This window comes from Pezoporus flaviventris, unplaced genomic scaffold, assembly GCF_033815535.1.
Source record: "Pezoporus flaviventris isolate CSIRO_AGI_PZ_B2104156 unplaced genomic scaffold, CSIRO_AGI_Pfla_v1 ptg000013l, whole genome shotgun sequence".
In the NCBI taxonomy this organism is placed as follows: Eukaryota; Metazoa; Chordata; class Aves; order Psittaciformes; family Psittacidae; genus Pezoporus; species Pezoporus flaviventris.
The window spans coordinates 24,603,531-24,622,760 of record NW_026892561.1 but is presented as its reverse complement, the minus strand read 5'-3'; the positions used below and the strand labels follow the sequence as shown (position 1 = coordinate 24,622,760).

Sequence of the window (19,230 nt, the reverse complement as noted above, 5' to 3'; positions counted from 1 at the left end):
AGCCAACCAGGGGTGGCTTTGCTCTCATGGACAGATTGAATCCCCAAGTGACTGAGCCTCTGAAAAATGGTATGTTGTCACTCCTTCATCTGTTACAGGGCTCCTGGCATGGCAATCCAGGTGCTCCCCAAGACATATGCATTACCGGTTGCTTCTCATCTCCTCCTCCAAGAGTCTGACGTCTTGACCACCAGCATGCAATGAAGATGGAAGATGCAGTCTTTGCACAACCATGGGTTAAACCTGTCAGCAGCTTATTTTGGCTGATTTAACTGCAGCCTTGTCCCTGAGACACCAGTTTTATCACTGGGAGCTAGCTGTGTGCAGGGATATGGATGACTCCTCAGCACCCTGACCAGACGGTCTCGCCATACCATCTGTCAGTTCAATGGCCCAGCCCTTGACACCGGCATGGGCCCCCATGTAGCTGTGCTCCACAGCTGCCAATGCTCAGATTGTTCTCTCCCCCATGAAGGACCATAACGTTCAGAAACAATTCTTCTGCCTGCTCTAATACTGGTGGTAGACAGCAAAAAATCCTCATCCTAGGGAAAGCTCCTTTTTGTTGTTGCTGCAGCATATTCCTAATGAAGTGAGAAGAATTCTGTGTAGCTGTCTCTTCCAACGGGCACTGACACAGCCTGAAACTACCTGTCCCCTGCATTTAGCAGAACAATGGTGGGAATCTGAACTGCTCAGGATTTGGGGGAGCTGTGAATTCACCCACAGCGAGTGTGGTCAGGGACCAGAGACTGCAGAGAGCAACACTGATGTCTCTTGCCCCCACAGTGTCATGGTTCTTCCTCATAGACTGGAGGTCATACAGCCCCACTCCTGTGAGCACATCCTGGGGCAGATTGGAAAGTGCCCCTAAAGACGGGAGCAGAGTGCCTGCTCACCTGGCCAATGGCTTTGGGCAAGTCTGAAACTCCATTTACTAACTAAAAAACAGTTCAGCAAACAGCCAATTGCATAAGCTCATCCCAGGATCAAGACAGATTTCTGCTTCTTCTGGCTCACGCACCACTTCCAGTAATGAGAGCACCCCATCATGCACAGCACTACCATCCTGCCAGGGAATGCCAGCACATGGGAACACTGCTCACTGTCCAGACACAGGCAGTCCTGCAGGGCTGATGGGCTCAGCTGTAAACTAGGTTTTGCCTATTCTGGGAGTGTGCCAAACAGCAGGTTTGCCAGGCATGAATGGACTGCACACCATACCTGAACACATGGGCACCTTGGCCTTCTGATGATGAAATGAGTCTAATTTCTGCCAAAATCATGTCTTATGGAATATCTCCTTAAGAAGTTTCTCTTTCTTCTTCCACAAACTCCCTATCTGGTATCTCAGAAGATTTCATCCCTAAAACCTTGCTACCTCTTTCAAGTACAGACCTAATGTATTCACAGGGCTAAACCTTAACAAGAGTAACTGGGAAGGATCTCAAAGCACACCTACCAGCTCTCCAACCACAGCCTTAGGAGACCACAGAGGCAAAGTCTCAGCAAGTCAGTGGGTCAGTGGGTCCCAAAAGGCTCATCTCCTTCATGCCACTGCAGAAGCAAGTTGCCTTCTCCTTGCTCATCCGTTCTGGCCAGCAGCCAGGCTTGCTCCATGTGCTGCTGCAGGCAAAGCCCAGGCTTGTGTCACAGTCATCAGGAACAGAAAGGGATCCCAAGAAATTTGTGCCACCACTGTACCTTCCGCCAGAAAAGGCAGATGTGACAGAAGGGACCAGGACAAGCCGAAGCAGGACATGGGATCTGGGACAACACAGCCAGCTCCAGAGGAAATTCTCTGCACTTTACAAAACAGCTCTCCTGAGGTGGACCCATATACAAGGGGATGGTTCACTAAACGGCTTCAGTCCCCAGTCCAACCTGCAAGCAAGCATTAAGTCACTGAAGTACAGCAGGACTTCAGGAAACTGCTAATGGGTAAATTGAGCAAATAAGATAATTAGAAGAGAGACAGTCAGATGAGTGATGTTGGGAAGATGATTCATTCCTACAGCGATAAGCTGGCCACAACAGAGACCATTTCAGGAACGTGCTGCCTCTCCTTGTGGGGTAGGATTTCCCTTAGAAGAGGCTGTGCTGTGCCCAGCTGCCAACATAAAAAGGCAGATGCCTCACAAGAACTTTTTTTGGTGGTGATAAGCATCTGAGTAAGTGTCCTGAGCTGCAGATGCACCAAACTCGACAATTAGTGAGTGTAAGCAGCACAAGCCTCCATTGCAGAGACCTGCACAGAAGGTCTCTTGGTCTGGATGGAGACCAAAGGGTTTGCAGAGCTCTCCAGAGCTTTTCCTGCTTCTAAGAGCACGTGTCTGGGTACCAGACAGTGGTCAGTCCCACACTCCTACATCATCCTCAGTCTTGATTCCTTCTTTGGACTAATTGGGATACCATGATGTGAAGAAATGGCACAAACATGAACCATGGAGCCTGCCACAAGCTCTTTACAGAGCAGGCTGGGTCCTTTGTGAGTCTGCCAACATTCTGCATGCAGCTTCAAGGGTGAAACATCCCAGCCAGTAATAACAGAGACACTATGGAGGAAAGACTCAGCCTGACTCCACTATCCATGAAGTTCTGTTGCATGGGGGACACCTTCAGTGCCAGCTGCATGGGCTGGAGGCACTGGGGGAAGCTGCTGGCAGCCCTGCAGCACCATGATCAGTGATTCACTCTCCCTCTACATAACAACCAGCTACAATAATGCAGAAGGGGTGAGGGTTGAAGACGGAGCCACAGCAGACACATCTGACAGCATAGTGCTGTTCTCACCTGCATGGGCCTGGAGAACATGTTAGTCAGCACTCCTTTCCTGGCTTCGGAATATTTGTCGGCACCAAGTGTTTCATTTAAGCTTTTCTGGAAGAGAAAAGAGAGAGAGCATTCAGTGTTGACGAGTTACGGTGCTAAGGAGACCCAGGCAGATCTTACTGGGGCAAAAAGCAGCTTCTCAAAGCCAAATTCTTCCTTTCCCTGAAGATCCCCTTGTAAGTCAAAAGTGCACAGCAAATTGGGCTTTGCTCTGGTCCCAGCAGCTCCAATAGGACTGCACACACAGCCCTTCTGAGCACTGACCCACCTCCTGGCATCAATGGCAGGGAGTATCCAGGGCACAGGGACCGCTGGCTCCATCCCTAGGTGTGTAGTGTGCGAGAGCACACAGAAACCCTCTCCTGACCAGTGCCTGGCTCCCACCCAGCTAGTGACAGCTTCATGGCACAAGTAATGGGAGTCTGGGGAGACATGGATACAGGAGGTCACTGCCTGGAGCCAGCAGTGAGGAAAGGCTGGAGGGGTCAAAGTGCAGGAGAGGAGCTGAGTGTGCAGCCCAATGTCTGCTGACACAGCCTCAGCACAGCCAGCAAGTGGGGACAGCAGTCCCAGCTGATGGAGGGGCATGTGGGAGGCCAGCGGGGATGGGATTAACAGAGGATTATCCACAGTCCAGTTGCAGCAATTAAAGAAAATCCTGGAACCTGCACTATGCTGGTCAGCTGGAGTTCAGCCTCAGGACATGCTCAGCAGAGACTCAGTCAGACACCTCCTCCACTGGCTGTGCCTGACCATTCCCGTCACCACTCTGCAGTCCAACCCAGTCACCCCACTCCCCACCCTGCCCTCCCTGAGACCTTCAGCAGCCCAGACAGAAGCACCTCTTTTGCAGAGCTGCTTTTCGTGTGGTACAGAGCAAATGCCCTGCCTGAGATCTGCCGAGAGAAGGCAGAGAAAGGAAATCTGGGTGTCCCAGTAGGTACTTCTCCACTGAAATGTCCTTCCCACTGCAGAGAGGGCAGTGCTGGAGTCATTTGCAACCTTGAAAGTGGAAGGGCCACCTTGCACAAAGGGAAGTTGCAAGGCCACCCTTGTCCAGCACTGGTGGGGTCAAGAGCAAGTGAGGGAGGTATTTTGTTGTGGCATGGGATAATTGTCAGGTCTGTTTGCGCAGAGTGGGACAGGGAATTAACCACACACTGCTGCAAACATGCCATCACATAACTGCCTACCCTTCACCCCCACGTCCCTGCTTTCCACCAAGCCAGTGCACTCACGTGCAGGGTGCCTGCGCTGCTGAAGTCAATGTTGAGGCCAACTTGGTTGCAAAACTCCATGAGGTCGTTCAGCAGCTTGGTTTGAGGTGGGGGATGGCGGCGAAGCAGGGCCTGATCAGGGAAGGAGCGGTAGATCTGGTGGGCCACAGCCATGTTTGCAAGCAGCATGAACTCTTCCACCAGCCTGCGGCAGAAGAAAAACAACCCAGGCCCCAGTTAGAGGGGGGAGCTGCTAAACCAAGCCAGTCCATAGTGATGCAAACTAATATGACACAGGGGGAACAGGGAACCAGTTTATAGTTGCTGTTATAAGCACAGATTAGATGTGAGACTTCAGCAAATCTCCCCCCCCAGTTCTCACTTTATATCTGAGGTTTTCTCACGGACTCAGAGCAAGCTGTCCTGCTGGCACAGACAAGCAGAAGTCAGTGATAAACAGACAACTTAAATTAGGATAAAATAATCTCCCTTTAGGTCATTTTATCTCCTGAAATGTTCGACAAGCAAAACAAACGCTGTGTGAGAGATAGCATGGAAAACAAACACACATCGCTGTCTACACGGGCCAGAGAAAACAGCATCTTGCTTGCTCCCCTATCCCAAACTCGACATGTGTGGTCAAGCCCAGCCATTGAGCTCTGCTTCACGCCAGGCTTCCACCCAGAGGAAGATTTAAGTGCAGGACCCGGGCAGGGCAAGCCACAAGTGCAGCTCATTGCAGGGCTGCATCCAGCATCTAGGTGGTGCAAGGACTCTGGGGGCTTCTCCATGCAACCTGCAGACTTCTGGGGGGTATCCCAGGCTGGGGTGAGCCCCCCCACTTTCCACCTCTGAATGTACATGCATTGAATGGAAATCTCCAGGACTACATGCTGCAAAGAAAAGCAATCCCAATGCTAGAGATCATCTTTGGAGGATTTATGGGTTGTGCTACCAGCTGTAGGGCTGTGCCACAGGAGACTTGTTTAACTGGGCTTAGATAAGCAGAGAGATGCGCTTAACTGGACTTCCTGCTATTTGCTGCATGTATTCCCAGAGCTCCTAACTGGTGCTAATTGCCGAAAAAAAAAGATAATAGATTTACAGAAGTAACCTCATCCTCTGAGCAATGTCCAAGTGAACTGTCACTGATTATGGCTCAGCCCCATTGCTCTCAGAGGCAAAGCAATGCTTTTGCAGGGCTGGCTGGGACCCTAGGGCTGGGGGTGGTGGTCTTGCAGCTCCTGGTCCTGGCCATCACCGGCAGCACGTGCCATGTGAGATGTGCAGGGTGCTGTGCTCCTGTGGTTGCTTGCTACAGCAGTGATACATTCCCAGCTTGGGAGTACTTGCCAAGAACTAGAAAGGAAATAAAGACATGCCCAGAGGAGGAATAGGCACCTGACAGTTATGCTGAGCAGTAGAAATGTTTGTCTTTATTGGGAAGGTGCTACTTTAATAAGAGCCTTGTGGGTTCTCCCACGGTGTGTTGTGCCAGAGGTCAGTACCGGACCCCGCAGGGAGGGCAGGAGGGACACCCCTGCACAGGGTAGTGCAGGGAGCGGTGGGGAGCAGCACAGCTTAAGTGGGAACAGGCTACCCATCCTGTCCTCTAAAACGCCTGCCAATGATTAGATGCCACCTGAAGGCCAAGGGCTGGGTGAGGGGCTGGGACCCGTGGGAGCCGGGTCCGTACACACCTTGAGGGGCGACTTCCGAGAGCGTTGAGCCACGCTCTTGCTGTTCCTGTGCAGCTAAGCCAGCAGATGGCAACAGCGGTCCCTCTATGGCCGCCGGCACCAGGGGGCTGCAGGACAGCAAGCCCCAAGGGTGCCGGGCACCGGGCTGCGCAGCACCAACGGAAGGGAGGCAGGGCAGCGAGGAGCACCCAGCGGGTTATGCATGGCAAGGCCATCCCCATCTCCAGACAGCACATGGGCAGCTGTGGTCTGATGAGATGTGTGAGGCTCTGCCAGCCCATGCTTGTATCTGGGAAGCCCCTTCTGCACAAGCTTGTAGCAAGGCACAGCAACCAGCATGGCCTTTGAAAGGCAGCACCTCTCCTTCCTACGAAAGGAAAAGGGAGACATTTCCAGAGCTAGCCCAGCAATACAGATGCACACGTGGGCAAAGCTTGACCATGGAATCCCTTCCCCCTCTTGAAATACAGCCTCTACAGAGAGACAGGCAAACCCATTTTTAAAGACAAAGCAATAAACACCTGTGAACAGCATCCTTTGTCAAAGGCAAAACAGCTAGAGAGGAGCACTAAGTGAGTACTTATGCAGATGCTGCCATTCTTGCTCCCCTCGAGCCCTAGAGTGTGAAGCTTTTTACCCCTTACCTCCACTGACACTTCGGGCTAGATGCAATTTCCACCTCATCATTAAGTTCTGCATTTTGTTCTACCATTTTAGGGCTTGGGCTTTTATATTTTCATGGAGATATGCTTGTTCTGATGTTGTAAGTAGCACTGAATTGAAGATAATACCTAAGCACCCTCCTGCCAAGGAATGCTTTTACACGCAAAGGAAAACTAACAGCACCCACTTCCTGCTTTGCTCTGCAAGATCCCATCATCTCTCCCTTCAACATGTGGAGCGCCAGGCCCCCAGACAGCATCAAAGACAGACCCCATCAAGAAGAGGTACCTGACATGTGGCTGAATGGAATGCATGGTCAGGAAACTCTTACCAGGAAGCACCTGTGACAGGGTGTGCAAGACGCAACCATATATATTCAGAATTGAAAAGCTACTTGTCTTGCTCACTCACCTAAAGGCAAGGGCAGGCCTTGTGAGATGAAGCTGCAGTTTGGGCTTTCAAGGAGCAGATAACACGAACAAGATCAGACACTGCCCTCTATCCAGGGAAAAGAGAAGCCCCAGAACCCAATGGGTTGGTTTGTATCTCAGGTTAAAAAACCACAGCGCCCTGGGAAGGCTGCAATGCCCTATGGGCTGATGCCAAAACACCCTGCAGCGACGGAGGGTACTTTGCAGCTCTGGATCACCTGGCGGTCATAGAACCGCTCCTCATATGCACCCCACTGCAGCATCCCTGCAAAGGATGGTCAGTGTGGTGCTGCTCCATGTTAACTCCTAGACACATTTTGTTTTGAACATCAGGATTTATTTAGTCCCCAGGGAGAGGAAAGCAACTTCCAGAGGGGACAGGTCACAGCTGGGCTAATGAGGAGCATGTGAGCGCCTGCCAGGGTCAGAGGGAATGGGTTGGGAGCAATGAAGGAGCTAGCACCTGCACCCAGAGTTAAGCCGGGTCACCTCTTAAAGCAGAGCAACAGATCTGTGGCTCAGGACACCAGGAGGGAGCCAAGATCTGCAACAAACAGCTTTACATGGTGTCACAGCACCTAAAAGGAAAACCATACTCCCAAGAGGGGTTCACACTGATAGTGCATGGGATGCTGGAGACTGAGGAGGACAAACCATGGCTGGGACAGTCCATGAAGCTGGCAAGACTTCAAGTGCTGAGAAGCAGGAGGGCACAGCAAAGCTGCTGCCATCCTGCCCTGCACATGGGGCCTTTTAGTAGCACTTTCAGCTAACGTCCTCACCAGGGCTTCCACTTGGCAAGCTCTATGTCATGGCTCGGATAAAGGCAATGGATGCTGAGGCAGGCAGCAGCAGAGGCTGGTTGGCAGCGGCCAGGGGCCAGACCAGCGTCTGGTGCTGCTATTACTGGGAGCTGCGCTGAATCCCTGCTAACTCATCGGCAGGTCAAACGACAGGAGTTTTGGGTTTTCTTTTTTTTTTTTCTTTCATGAAATGGCCTTGCTGGAGTTTGGCTCAGAGCGGCTGGCAGCCGGGAGTGCAAAGAAAAATATTTCATGGCTAAAAAAATGGAGACAGAAAGACTGGTCCATCTGAATGTGAGCTGAATGAATCCCATGTGAAGTGCATTCTAATGCCATCGCTACAGTTTCCTCTGGATTAGCTGAGCTATCCTTGGCTCCTGGATCCACAAAATCCCATAAACAATCTGATCTGAACTTTTGCCCTTTCTGTGCTGATGCGAGGTTTCCTGCGCTGTCCTGTGGAGAGGGCTGGGGGTTAGCAGGTGGCTGTCCCTCCTGTAGATGCCCACAGACCCTGGCTGTCCTTCTCACCAGGACTGCAGGAGGAAGCATTTCCAAACCTGTTCAATGTTATCATTTAACATGTGCACATGTGAGAGGGAGGAGGACAGCTCCTGACCAGGACAGCTCACAAGCTCTCTAAGCATCTTCTCCCTGCTCTTTCAATGCCCAGATTTTGCTTACGGGCTTGGTGGGGCAGTTAGTGGGTGAAACTCCACAGCCTGCCTTATGCAAGAGATCAGCTGGAGTGTACAGATTTCAAAAGCACTCGTTTCTGAGTTTCAAACGTGATCAAGGCATGCCAGCTCCAAAATCCCACTGACCGCCAGGGAGATTTCAGGCTCCTGAGATGCTATTAAACACAGAACTTGGTGATTTTAAAGTATCTTAAATGATGGTCACAGCTCCAGTAAGCAAACAGCCACCTATGAAACCATCCAGCCGAAGAGGTTTGACAACATCTCAGTGACAGCCCCAAACCCAAGCTACTGGGCTCAGGTTCTCACACAGCTCCTATCATAGCCAAACATCTGTGGGATGCATGAAGAGGAGCTGCACATAGAAACTCTGGAACTGTTTTAGTAGCAGAATTACTATTTGCTCTGTAAAATGTTAGCTAGACCCTTTCCCAATCTCTTGATAGCAACCTGGAAAAACTCCTCACATCCTCAGCAAGTTGGCTGGCTGATGGCAAATAAAATAGTGGTTCTTGTGCCAACTCTGCACAGTGAAGCAGGGCAAGTGAAATGCCTGTTTGGCTCCTTGTCTCCATGGCAATGCAGCCAGGCTATACAGCAGCCATTGAAGTGCCCACTCTCCCTGATTAACTTGACAAATGACATTAGCTAAGCAAGGTTCACTGCAAGGGAGAGACAAGGAGTACTTTGTTTGCAATCCAGTAAGTGCTGGAAGGAGTCAGGCAGCTTGGTTAAAGCAAAGTGACACTAAAACACCTGTTGTTCCACCAGTGTAGCAGACCTGTAAGCTTCAGAGCAAACAGCAAGGTAGGTCTGAACAAATGAGCACAGCTCTCCCCCCATGCTGTGTCTCCACCTTCATCCCCTGCTGCAAGGTGCAGCCGCTGGGTGTACTCAGGCGTTGGAAGTGTTCTCATAGCTGAGGCACCACGTAGCTCTCCCATGGCAGGGTTTTGGTTTTTTTTTTCACTTTTCACAGGCTGGAGAAGTCGGTCCTTTCTTCAAATGTAGCTCATTGTGGAAACCTGCCCCATAGGGAAGAGCTGGAGTCTGAGCCGCCCTTGCAACAGTAGTCCCTCTCTCTGGGTGAGCTGCCACTAGGTAAATCTCAGCATCCTTCCATCAGCTCAGGCTTGAGTCAACTGTAACCAAATAATTTCTGGAAAGTTTACCAAACTTCTTTCCCCCATCACATTACAAAATGCTATCTGCTCCTTTCCATCGTGTCTCCCCTTTACAACTACTGCCCCCACTTCACAGGGAACAAGGCTTGTGCTGTTCAAAGTCCTTCCCATCTTCAGATGAGTTTACTATCCTGGCTCAGCATGGTTTTGTGCTTCAACCACCCGTCAAGGCCTCTGGTTTCTCAACTCATAGCTACATGTCTGCCTCAGGTGTCCAGCTCCACACTGGACCCAAACAGGGTTAGAAGAGGGTTAGGACAGTATAGCTTTGAAAACTGGGTTTGTGTATGAACCACAGTGCAATGGAAGGCTAGTGCTGAGAAAACGAAGCCTAGATCTGTCTGCATTTGAGAGGGCTCTAAAGACACTGATGAATATACGTCCCCTTGCTAAGGGCAGTATATTGTTGAGAGAGCTTTTGCTCTCTGCTGGCTTGAAGGGGATTACTGCTGCAGTGAAATCTCATAACAAACAAGAAGAGATCTATAGCCACCTCTTGGGAATGGGACTCTAAATCCTGCTGAATTCACCAAGAGAAAGTCACCTTCCACAAAAAGCTGCAAACAGTCCAGTGCACATCCAACAGCAGCAGCATTATCAGCTGAAGGAAAACGGTAAAGAAATGGCACTACAGTTCAACCAACAAACTCTCTCCAAAGTGTTAAGTCCAAAGATGCTGGACGTGGTACGACTTTTTCTTCTTTCATTTAAATCATGTACATTTATTTTTGATTACAGCTCTTCCATGAAGCAAAGGAACTTGAGAGGTTTCTATAAAAGCACTTCTAAAAGCAACATTAGCTAATCCCGCATCTCCTGAGAGTGTAGCCAATGACAGAATCATACTCTTTGGCGAGTGGCTGGACCAGCGCTTACAATGGCTCTTTTCCATGCAAAATCCTGCAAGAACGGTGTACTGTCTTCCTGGTGACATTCTGCCTCTCCAACAAACAGGAGCATCTTCAGCCATCCACTCTGGAACAGCACTGCTACTTGGAGAGTTATGAAAATCAAATCCCCTGTTATCCAAAAAAATTGAACTGTGGTGTTATATGTGAGCCTTGCAATGTTGGTGTGGAGCTCCTTTTGCCAATGATAGTTGCCAAAAGACCAAAAGCCCTACTTTCTTTTGAAAGAAAAAGTAGTAAAAGGCAAAAACCCGGCAGTTCCTGGCTTGATGAAAGTCATTTGTGCTCCTTTCTCAACTAGTGGTGGCCTTAAAGCATAGCTGAATAATGGAATTACTCCGCTTTCACAGATTGCACAATTAGCTCTTGGTTAAAACTGTTAACACTGAAACTTGATGAGAATAGCAGCTCTGAGGCAATTTTAGATTCATTTCTTACTAAGCTAGAATGGCTTTTCCCTCTAATGAACTCCCCTTCCACGGTATAAAGAATGCTCTTTTTATTATCTATGGTGCCTTTCCAGTAATAGATGCCTGCAACACAAATGTATGGGAGGATTTTTGGAATACAAATGTCACTTACTGGCCACTCTCACACCTTGCAGTGGGAAATGCCCTGAGACCACTGTCTTTGCTTTATCTATATTAACTGTGGTAAAGTGGAAAACCATTTAAGCTCTCAATACTAAAGCTGGGCTACTGAAGGCATTTGGCATGATTAGGAATTAACTGCTTAGAGCCTGATGTACTAGGTTTGTGCACAGGGATTTAGACTGCCAGAAAAGCCTGAGTTCCTTTGGAATGATCAATGACACTTTGAAGCCCCATTACATAAAAGAGCTGACTTGACCTGGCAGCATGACATCAGGCCAGGCATCAGGGCACTGAAGATGGCAGAAACAACCTCTGGCACTTCTTGGCGCTCAGCTACATGGATGACAAACTCTCTGCCTGGCCTGGAGCTCCTCAGCCTCATCTGTGGATTGTATGGAAGGAATAAAGCTAACACCCACCCATCCCACCACTGTCCATCCTGTCTTGATCCAGAACTGAAGAGCAAGTGCTGCAGAAGATGTGATCTCTGTGGATTGCGCCTCTTCATTAAATTTTAATATGACTGCAGTATGCTCCTCATCCTCGTGGCCCTCCTTTGGACTTGTTCCAACAGTTCCATGTCCTTTTTTTATGTTAAGGACACCAGAACTGTACACAATGCTCCAAGTGAGGTCTCAGGAGAGCAGAGTAGAGGGGCAGGATCCTTTGACCTGCTGGTCACGCTCCTTTTGATGCAGCATCTTCAGCTGCTGTGGGCCAGGGATGAAAGCTTAGACCTGCACCCATGTGCTGTGCTGCATGAAACAGGACATGGAAGCACAACTTCAGCAGCCTCCCTCAGTCCCAGCTCCAGCATTCTCTACAGTGTTCTCAGAGCTATCACATTTTTGAGCCCAGGCCAGAGGACTTCACCCTCAGCACTGCAGACAGAGGAAGATCTCCCTCTAAGAATGGCCTTCTTGGGTCAAGAAACAACTTTTTCCACTGGCCTCAAAGAAGCCCACAGAATGCCACTCACTCAGCATGTGCACACAGACACACATACACCCCTCTCTAATGCCTCCAGTGGCTGGGACCACCTCGCAGTGCTGCACAGACCTCTCCAGCCAACTGTATCCTGGGCTGCATCAAAAGGAGCATGACCAGCAGGTCAAAGGAGGTGATCCTGCCCCTCTACTCTGCTCTCCTGAGACCTCACTTGGAGTATTGTGTGCAGTTCTGGTGTCCTCAACATAAAAAGGACATGGAACTGTTGGAGCAAGTCCAGAGGAGGACCATGAGGATGATCAGGGGACTGGAGCACCTCCCATATGGAGACAGTCTGAGAAAGTTGGGGCTGTTCAGCCTGGAGAAGAGAAGGCTGCGTGGAGACCCCATAGCAGCCTTCCAGTATCTGAAGGGGGCCTATAAGGATGCTGGGGAGGGACTCTTCATTAGGGACTGTAGTGATAGGACAAGGGGTAACGGGTTAAAACTTAAACAGGGGAAGTTTAGATTGGATATAAGGAAGCAATTCTTTACTGTAAGGGTGGTGAGGCACTGGAATGGGTTGCCCAGGGAAGCTGTGAATGCTCCATCCCTGGCAGTGGTCAAGGCCAGGCTGGACAGAGCTTTGGGTGACATGGTTTAGTGTGAGGTGTCCCTGCCCACGGCAGAAGGGTTGGAACTAGATGATCTTAAGGTCCTTTCCAACCCTAACTATTCTATGATTCTATGATTCTATGGATGTCAGAACCAAACTGCTTTTTGAAAAAACTCCTTTAAAACACAGCCCCTTCACACTGCCCAAGCATTTCTCAGTGGGGAAGATGATGGCAACACTCGAAAGAATCTGCAATCCCCATGTTTAGTTCCAGAAGCTGTGTGGCTGGGAATCCCAGCCCAGCTTCTCACAGATCCATATCAGATCTGGTTTGTCTTTCCAGGGAGCCATCAGTTCACTGAGATCTCATCTCTCAGAGGGAGGTATGATGGCCAGGGACCTGCTCCCTCTCCACAGAGACACAGTGGACAGATAAGCAGTGACCACTAATGCACACAAATCAATGCTGTGTTCAGGCAATGGGTCTCACGAGAGCAATCAGTGCCTGGTCTGGCAAGCCTTACTTTCAGGAAAGGATTAGGATGCTCCCAAATGGGGTGCTGGTCAGCTGCCCAGGGCCAGGGGAGGGTCCCAAACAGTTTTCTCCAGCCTATGGGAATTCCTGTTGGGCAAAAGAGCCAAAAGCCAAACTGGGTCTGGGATGGTGCAGAGCAGAGGGAAGATACCTCACACCAGCACCCAAAGCTGGACTGGCAGTCCACATTCCTGAGACGTGCAGTCTGATACGCCACCGGCTCTGCAAGTAGAACTTATGACAAGATGCGTAATATTAATGTCATCCAGAGTCTGGCTAAGAGGGGAATGGAAAGAATTCCTGAAGAAATGCAGACAGCCCCTCTCCTGACAGGAAAGTCTCCGGCCCCACACGTCAGGCCAGCACAGCCTGTTATCAGGATGCATTTCCCACTGAAAGGAGGAAGCAGGAATGAAAGGCACTTTTCCTTACCATTAAAAGTTTACGCATGTGATTTATGGGTCAGAAAAATTAGCAAGTCCGTGGCTGAGTGCTCCATACAGCAGCATGTGTTACATGGCTGCTGACCAGAAATGCCAAGACCCATTAGATAAAAGCAAAGGGCAGCACGATAGAAAGTTAAAGATGCTTTTTGCCCATTTAATTAATTAGCCAGGTCTTTTCTCCATCCTCGGCAGCCTTCATTAATGTAACATTGAAGTGAAGGAATATTAACAATTCAGACAACACATTAATATTAACGCAACACCTGCAAAATACAAGTCCATTAGGTAAACAAATGATCTTAAACTACTGAGGCAGAAATAACATCCTGACATTTCCTGGCATGAGTTTCCTGCAGAGATACCATCCATAGCTTATGCTCCATTGTAAAGGCATAGCACCTTGTACACAGGGGCTGCTCATCTGTTATCAGTTCCTGAAAGGATGAGAAAAACTTACATTTCCATGAAGACATTTGCCAGTTTCACATGGAAAGTGTCCTACTAAAGCCATGTCATGAACCAGAAAGATCAAAAGGGATTTTTAAAGATTTTATCTCTGCTAGCAACGGATGGAAATAAAGCCTGAAGCTGATAGCTTGTAAATATTAACCTCCACTTGGGATTGCTCCAGAATCTGAGCTTTCTATTGTGATGGTTTAATCTGAGACAAATTTTCAGTAAGGAAGAAACAGCTGATCACCTGAAGAACACAGTACTGTAGGGAGTCACAGACTGCTAGAACCTGCCTTCCTATACCATGTTTGCCACCAGCTAATGCTCTCCCAGACATTCCAGCTGAGGAGGGGTTCACACTCTGTGTGTGTTTCTCCCAGGCTTTTTTCCAGCTTACCTAACATTGAAGAGTTTACTACTTCCAAAGCAGAAGACAGGACTAATGGACACAGGGGAAATAAAGAAGGGATGAACATCCCAGACTAGAAGCATACCCTGAGATGGCCAATGACAGGGGACAGCATCCAACTACCAACCAGGATGAGACCCAGAACAAACAAGCAGAAGCCACCAGAAGCTCAGGAAAAGATGAACAACCAAAGCTAGCAAAAAAAGTTTAAAAGATGACGAACACGTGAAATAATCTAAATAATGTGGCAACCAAAGGCAGTGGTAGCACAATAACTCAACATGTACCCCCTGATGTTCAGGAAGTGAAAGCCAGGCAGTGACTTGCAAAGCAATGTCCTCTTTTACTGTAGATCTCTGGTCCAACCTCCTGCCCAATGCAGGATAACTTCAAAGCTGGATCAGGCTGACCTTTTCCAGTTGAGTTCTAGCAATCTTCAAAGTCAAATATCTCACAGCCACTCTGGGTCCCTGTTCCAGTTCTTAACAGTGTGCAAGTGTTGTCTGGGCTTACAGGAAGAGACCTCAGGAGGAGAAGCAATCACCCAGACTAGCCAGCCTTCAGCAAGGGCCTTGCCAGAGGACTGCTCAGGAGAAACTGGCTGCAGATCAAGGGAACTAGAGCAACCACCAGGACCATCAGTTCTGAGATCCACGTCAGGAAAATACATTCAATTTAGCAAGGTCCCCAGCAGACAACACCCAAAGCCAGCCACTCCCTGGCTGGGGGATGCTCTGCTGGGGGTGCTGCTTTCCAGGCAGGGCTGTGGAGCAGGGCTTAGAGCACTGTTCCAGTTCAGCCTCAGATTTGCAGTTGTAGCACTGAGTGTGGGCAGGTTAAGGGGAACAGTTGTATCAATATGGAGTGAGGGATCCAGCTGGCTCTGGCTGTATTATTCTTGGTCCGAAATGATTGCGAAGCACAACACATGAAGCTTCTGGTTACCAGGACTTTCAAAGACACAGAAACCCTAGAGGGAGGGGAGCAAGGTACAAGGGACACCCACAGCAGATCAGGGTTAAAACAACCAATAAAAGTTGGCAAGAAGATGAAAGGGAAATAGGCAACGCAGGATTTGGGGATGATGTTCTCTAAATAGGGACTACTGAAATACTCTGGATAGCTTCTGTTTTCAAGTAGCCTCTTGGCAGATTACAGCATCCCAGAAGGTTTTACATCCAGCTCCTACACTCTTAAACTAAATATTAGGTGAGAAAAACAGCTTCTATAGAAAAGTCAGGCATAGCCCTGAGTGAAAAACAATAAGCAGGAGAATGAATGTATCAGGTTTGTTGAATATACAATCAACAACAGTTTGTTGTTTTTTTTTCCCAAATAAAGTCAAGGGAAAGAAATGCAGAGATGAGCAGGATGGAAAAGCTGCAGGAAACTTAGGTAGTCTCCCCCCACCCCACACCTCCCCAGGCACAACTCTCACCCTGCCTGGCCTCAGTGGGCAGGCTTGGAGCCACGCTGTAAATTCCTGAGAGCCTTACCCCCTCTGCAGCCAAACAGACCAAAGGTGCAATAGGTCTTTCCATCTGTAACGTCTCTCTCCTGACTTTTATGTGCATCGATTCAAAAGCTATTTGATTTACTGTCATAGGCATTGTGAAGAGTCTGGCATGGTCTAAGGACAGCCTGAGGTTAAAGGCAGCAATGCAATTTCACCACCCTCTCCATTACAAGAAAATGTTCAGGTCTGGATTTATAGTCACGTTCCAACAAGCCCACACATCACAGCAGGCTGAAATTAGTCTCATTTACGCAATGGGATCAAGAAGAAACTGCTAAACATCCTACCGGAGTTCAGCACACACGGAGAAAGCCAAGTGGCATGGGAGCGGGTGTTGAACAGCACGCTTGCTGACAGAGAAGAAAGCACACAGCTCTGGTGACAGAGGGCTATTTATCTCTGGCGGCAGCTACTTACACACAGACAGTAAATGGGGATAGATGAGGTAGTTTCAATGAGACTGTAACAGGTAAGGTTGGGTGGCAGGGGACCTACTGCTGTAAGCAAGGAAGAATCAAGAATCATATCCTTAAAACCCAGGATTGATATGACAACTTTCCAGAGCTGGATTAGTAAGAAAGGACTTTGTTTCACAGCACAGTCCCTCTGCTGTGATTGTATAAAAGAGAAAACAAGCTCTGTTCACAGTGAGATCTTCAAAACCTCACACGCTGCTGGGTGAAGGTAGCAAATGTCTCAGTCCCTGGCTGTCACAGCCAACAAGCTAACCTGGTTACTCTTGCTAGTTCCTCCACTGGCTTTTATGGGTCCCTCAGCTGCATCTAAGAGCAGAGGAACCCAAGCTACATCCACCATGATATCCTGAAACTGCTCCTTTGGGCCAGGGTTCTACCAGATTAAGGAAAGTTTGATTACAATGAAGAGTCAGGTTTGATGAAGAACAACTCTTGCAACGTTACCTTCCAGGCTCTGAACTGAGTTCAGCAACCAAGAGTTCAGCAGCATAGATCAACCTCCTGAAAAAATGTACCATCACCAAAAAGTAGGCACACAGATCTGTCAGCACATTTGTGCTGCTGAAACCAACGGATCTCAGCACTGGATTGTGGTAAGATTTGCAACACTGTCATCTTGAAGAGCCTTGGTTTTTAATCCTTGGAAAAGAAACATTTCAGGCATCAGTTCTTGCCTTTGCGTATGAGTGTTGCAAAGCCAAACCAACAACCCCTTTTGGAGCACAGGGCACATCCTAAGATGCCTCGGAGCCTTCTTGTCCTACAGACATTGAGTAGTAATCTCCAAATGACAAAACAGAAATAAAACCATATATCCTCATGTTTTGGTATGCCTGCAGTCCAGGCCTAACTGGCTCTGGGTGCTGCATCTCTCAGACTGCTTAACCACTGAATGAGCAAGGTAGCTCTGTACAGTTAGAAGAAGGAAAAACAACATTAAATCTGCCTTTTGTTTCTAAATCAGGTTTGGAAAACTATGCCCAGCAAATCCCCAGTGCCGGAATCTATCACACACTGGGAATCACCAGGGCAAGTCACCACCTGCAAGGACATTGCACTGCGTGAAGCGCAATGGTGTTTCTACCCTTGGCACTGAAAGACCTCAGTAGTTGGAGCTCTTTTGGTGGTTGGACCCCAACCAGCCATCTTCCTTTCAGGCAACCCAGTCTGTCATCTCTTCATATTCAGCAGTCAAATGTGAATGCTGCGGGTCCTAGACCTCTGTTTCGCCACTAGATTTACATGCGGGGTCAACCAGTTTGAAACAGCCCATGTGGCTGGGGTGCATTGCAATCTCTCCAAGCTCAGACTGAGCAGAGAGTTCCCTTGTTCTTCCCAAGCTCTGAAAATCATAGAATCACAGAATTGTTTAGGCTGGAGAAGACCTTTCAGATCATTAAGTCCAACCATTAACCAAACACTGCCAAGTCCACCACTAAACCATGTCCTTAAGTGTCACATCCACACATCATTTAGATTACCTCTAGGGATGGTGACTCCACCACCTTCCTGCACAGCATGTTCCAGTGCTGGAGAACCCTTTTGGTGAAGGAATTTTTCTGAGTATCCAGTCTAAACCTTCCTCGGTGCAACTCGAGGCCATTTCCTCATCCTATTGCTTGTTGCTTGGGAGAAGAGATCAACACCCACCTAACTACAATCTCCTGTCATGTCACTGTAGAGAGTGATAAGGTATGCCCTGAGCCTCCTTTTCTCCAGGCTGAACACTTCCAGTTTTTCAGCTGCTCCTCATCAGACTTGTTCTCCAGACCCTTCACCAGCTTTGTTGCCCTTCTTTGGACCCACCTCCAACACCTCACTGTCTCTTGTAGTGAGGGGCCCAGAACTGAACACAGGATTTGAGGTGCAGCCTCACCAGTGCCAAGTACAGGGGATGATCACTGTCCTGGCCCTGCTGGCCACACTGTTTCTGATACAGGCCAGGATGCCATTGGCCTTCTTGGCTGCCTGGGCACCAGCTGGCTCATGTTCAGCCATTGTCAGCCAACACCCCCAGGTCCTTTTCCACTGAGCAGTTTTCCAGCTGCTCTTCCCCAAGCCTGTAGCATTGTATGGGGCTGTTATGGCCCTAATGCAGGATCTGGTACTTAGCCTTGCTGAACCTCATATCACTGGCCACAGCCAATTGATCCAGCCTGTCCAGATCCCTCTGCAGAGCCTTCTTGCCCTCCAGCTCATCAACACTCCCATCCAACATAGTGTCATCCGCAAACTTACTGAGGGCGCACTCGATGCAATTGTCCAGATCACTGATAAAGATATTAAACAGAACTGGCCTCAGTACTGAGCCCTGGGGAACACCACTTGTGACTGGCCACCAACTGGTTTTAACTCCATTCACCACCACTCTTAGGGCTCATTCAGTCAGACACTTTTTTACACAGAGAACACTACACCCATCCAAGCCATGAGCAGCCAGTTCCTTCAGGAGAATGCTGTGGGAAATCATGTCAAAGGCTTTACTAGAAGACTAGTTTCAGTCTAGTTCTGAAACTCCTAGATTGTTTCCTCTCTACCATACTCTATTTCCAGCAGACACCTGGTAAATTGAAGTTCCCCATGAGAACAAGGGCTAGCAACTGTGAGACTTCTCGCAGCTGCTTATAAAATATTTCATCTGCCTCTTCATCCTGGTTGGGTGATCTGTCACAGACTCCCACCATAATATCTGCCTTGTTGGTCTTCCCCTTGGTTCTTACCTATAAACACCCAACCCTATTGTCACCATCATGAAGCTCCAGACGGTCAAAACACTCCAGAACATACAGGGCTACTGCACTGTCTCTCCTTCCTTGCCTATCC

General features: G+C 48.9%; 1 protein-coding gene across 3 annotated transcripts in view; it reads right to left on the bottom strand.

Moving 5' to 3' along the window:
- Positions 1 to 19,230, bottom strand: part of DIS3L2 (DIS3 like 3'-5' exoribonuclease 2) — a 197,599-nt gene that overhangs the window by 6,764 nt on the left and 171,605 nt on the right. For all 3 annotated transcript variants that reach the window (XM_061452258.1, XM_061452259.1, XM_061452261.1), the window contains 2 exons: positions 4,071 to 4,254; positions 2,794 to 2,880 (listed from right to left, as the gene is read on the bottom strand). In XM_061452258.1, coding sequence (XP_061308242.1) covers positions 2,794 to 2,880; positions 4,071 to 4,254 — 271 coding nt within the window. The remainder of the gene's footprint in view (positions 1 to 2,793; positions 2,881 to 4,070; positions 4,255 to 19,230) is intronic.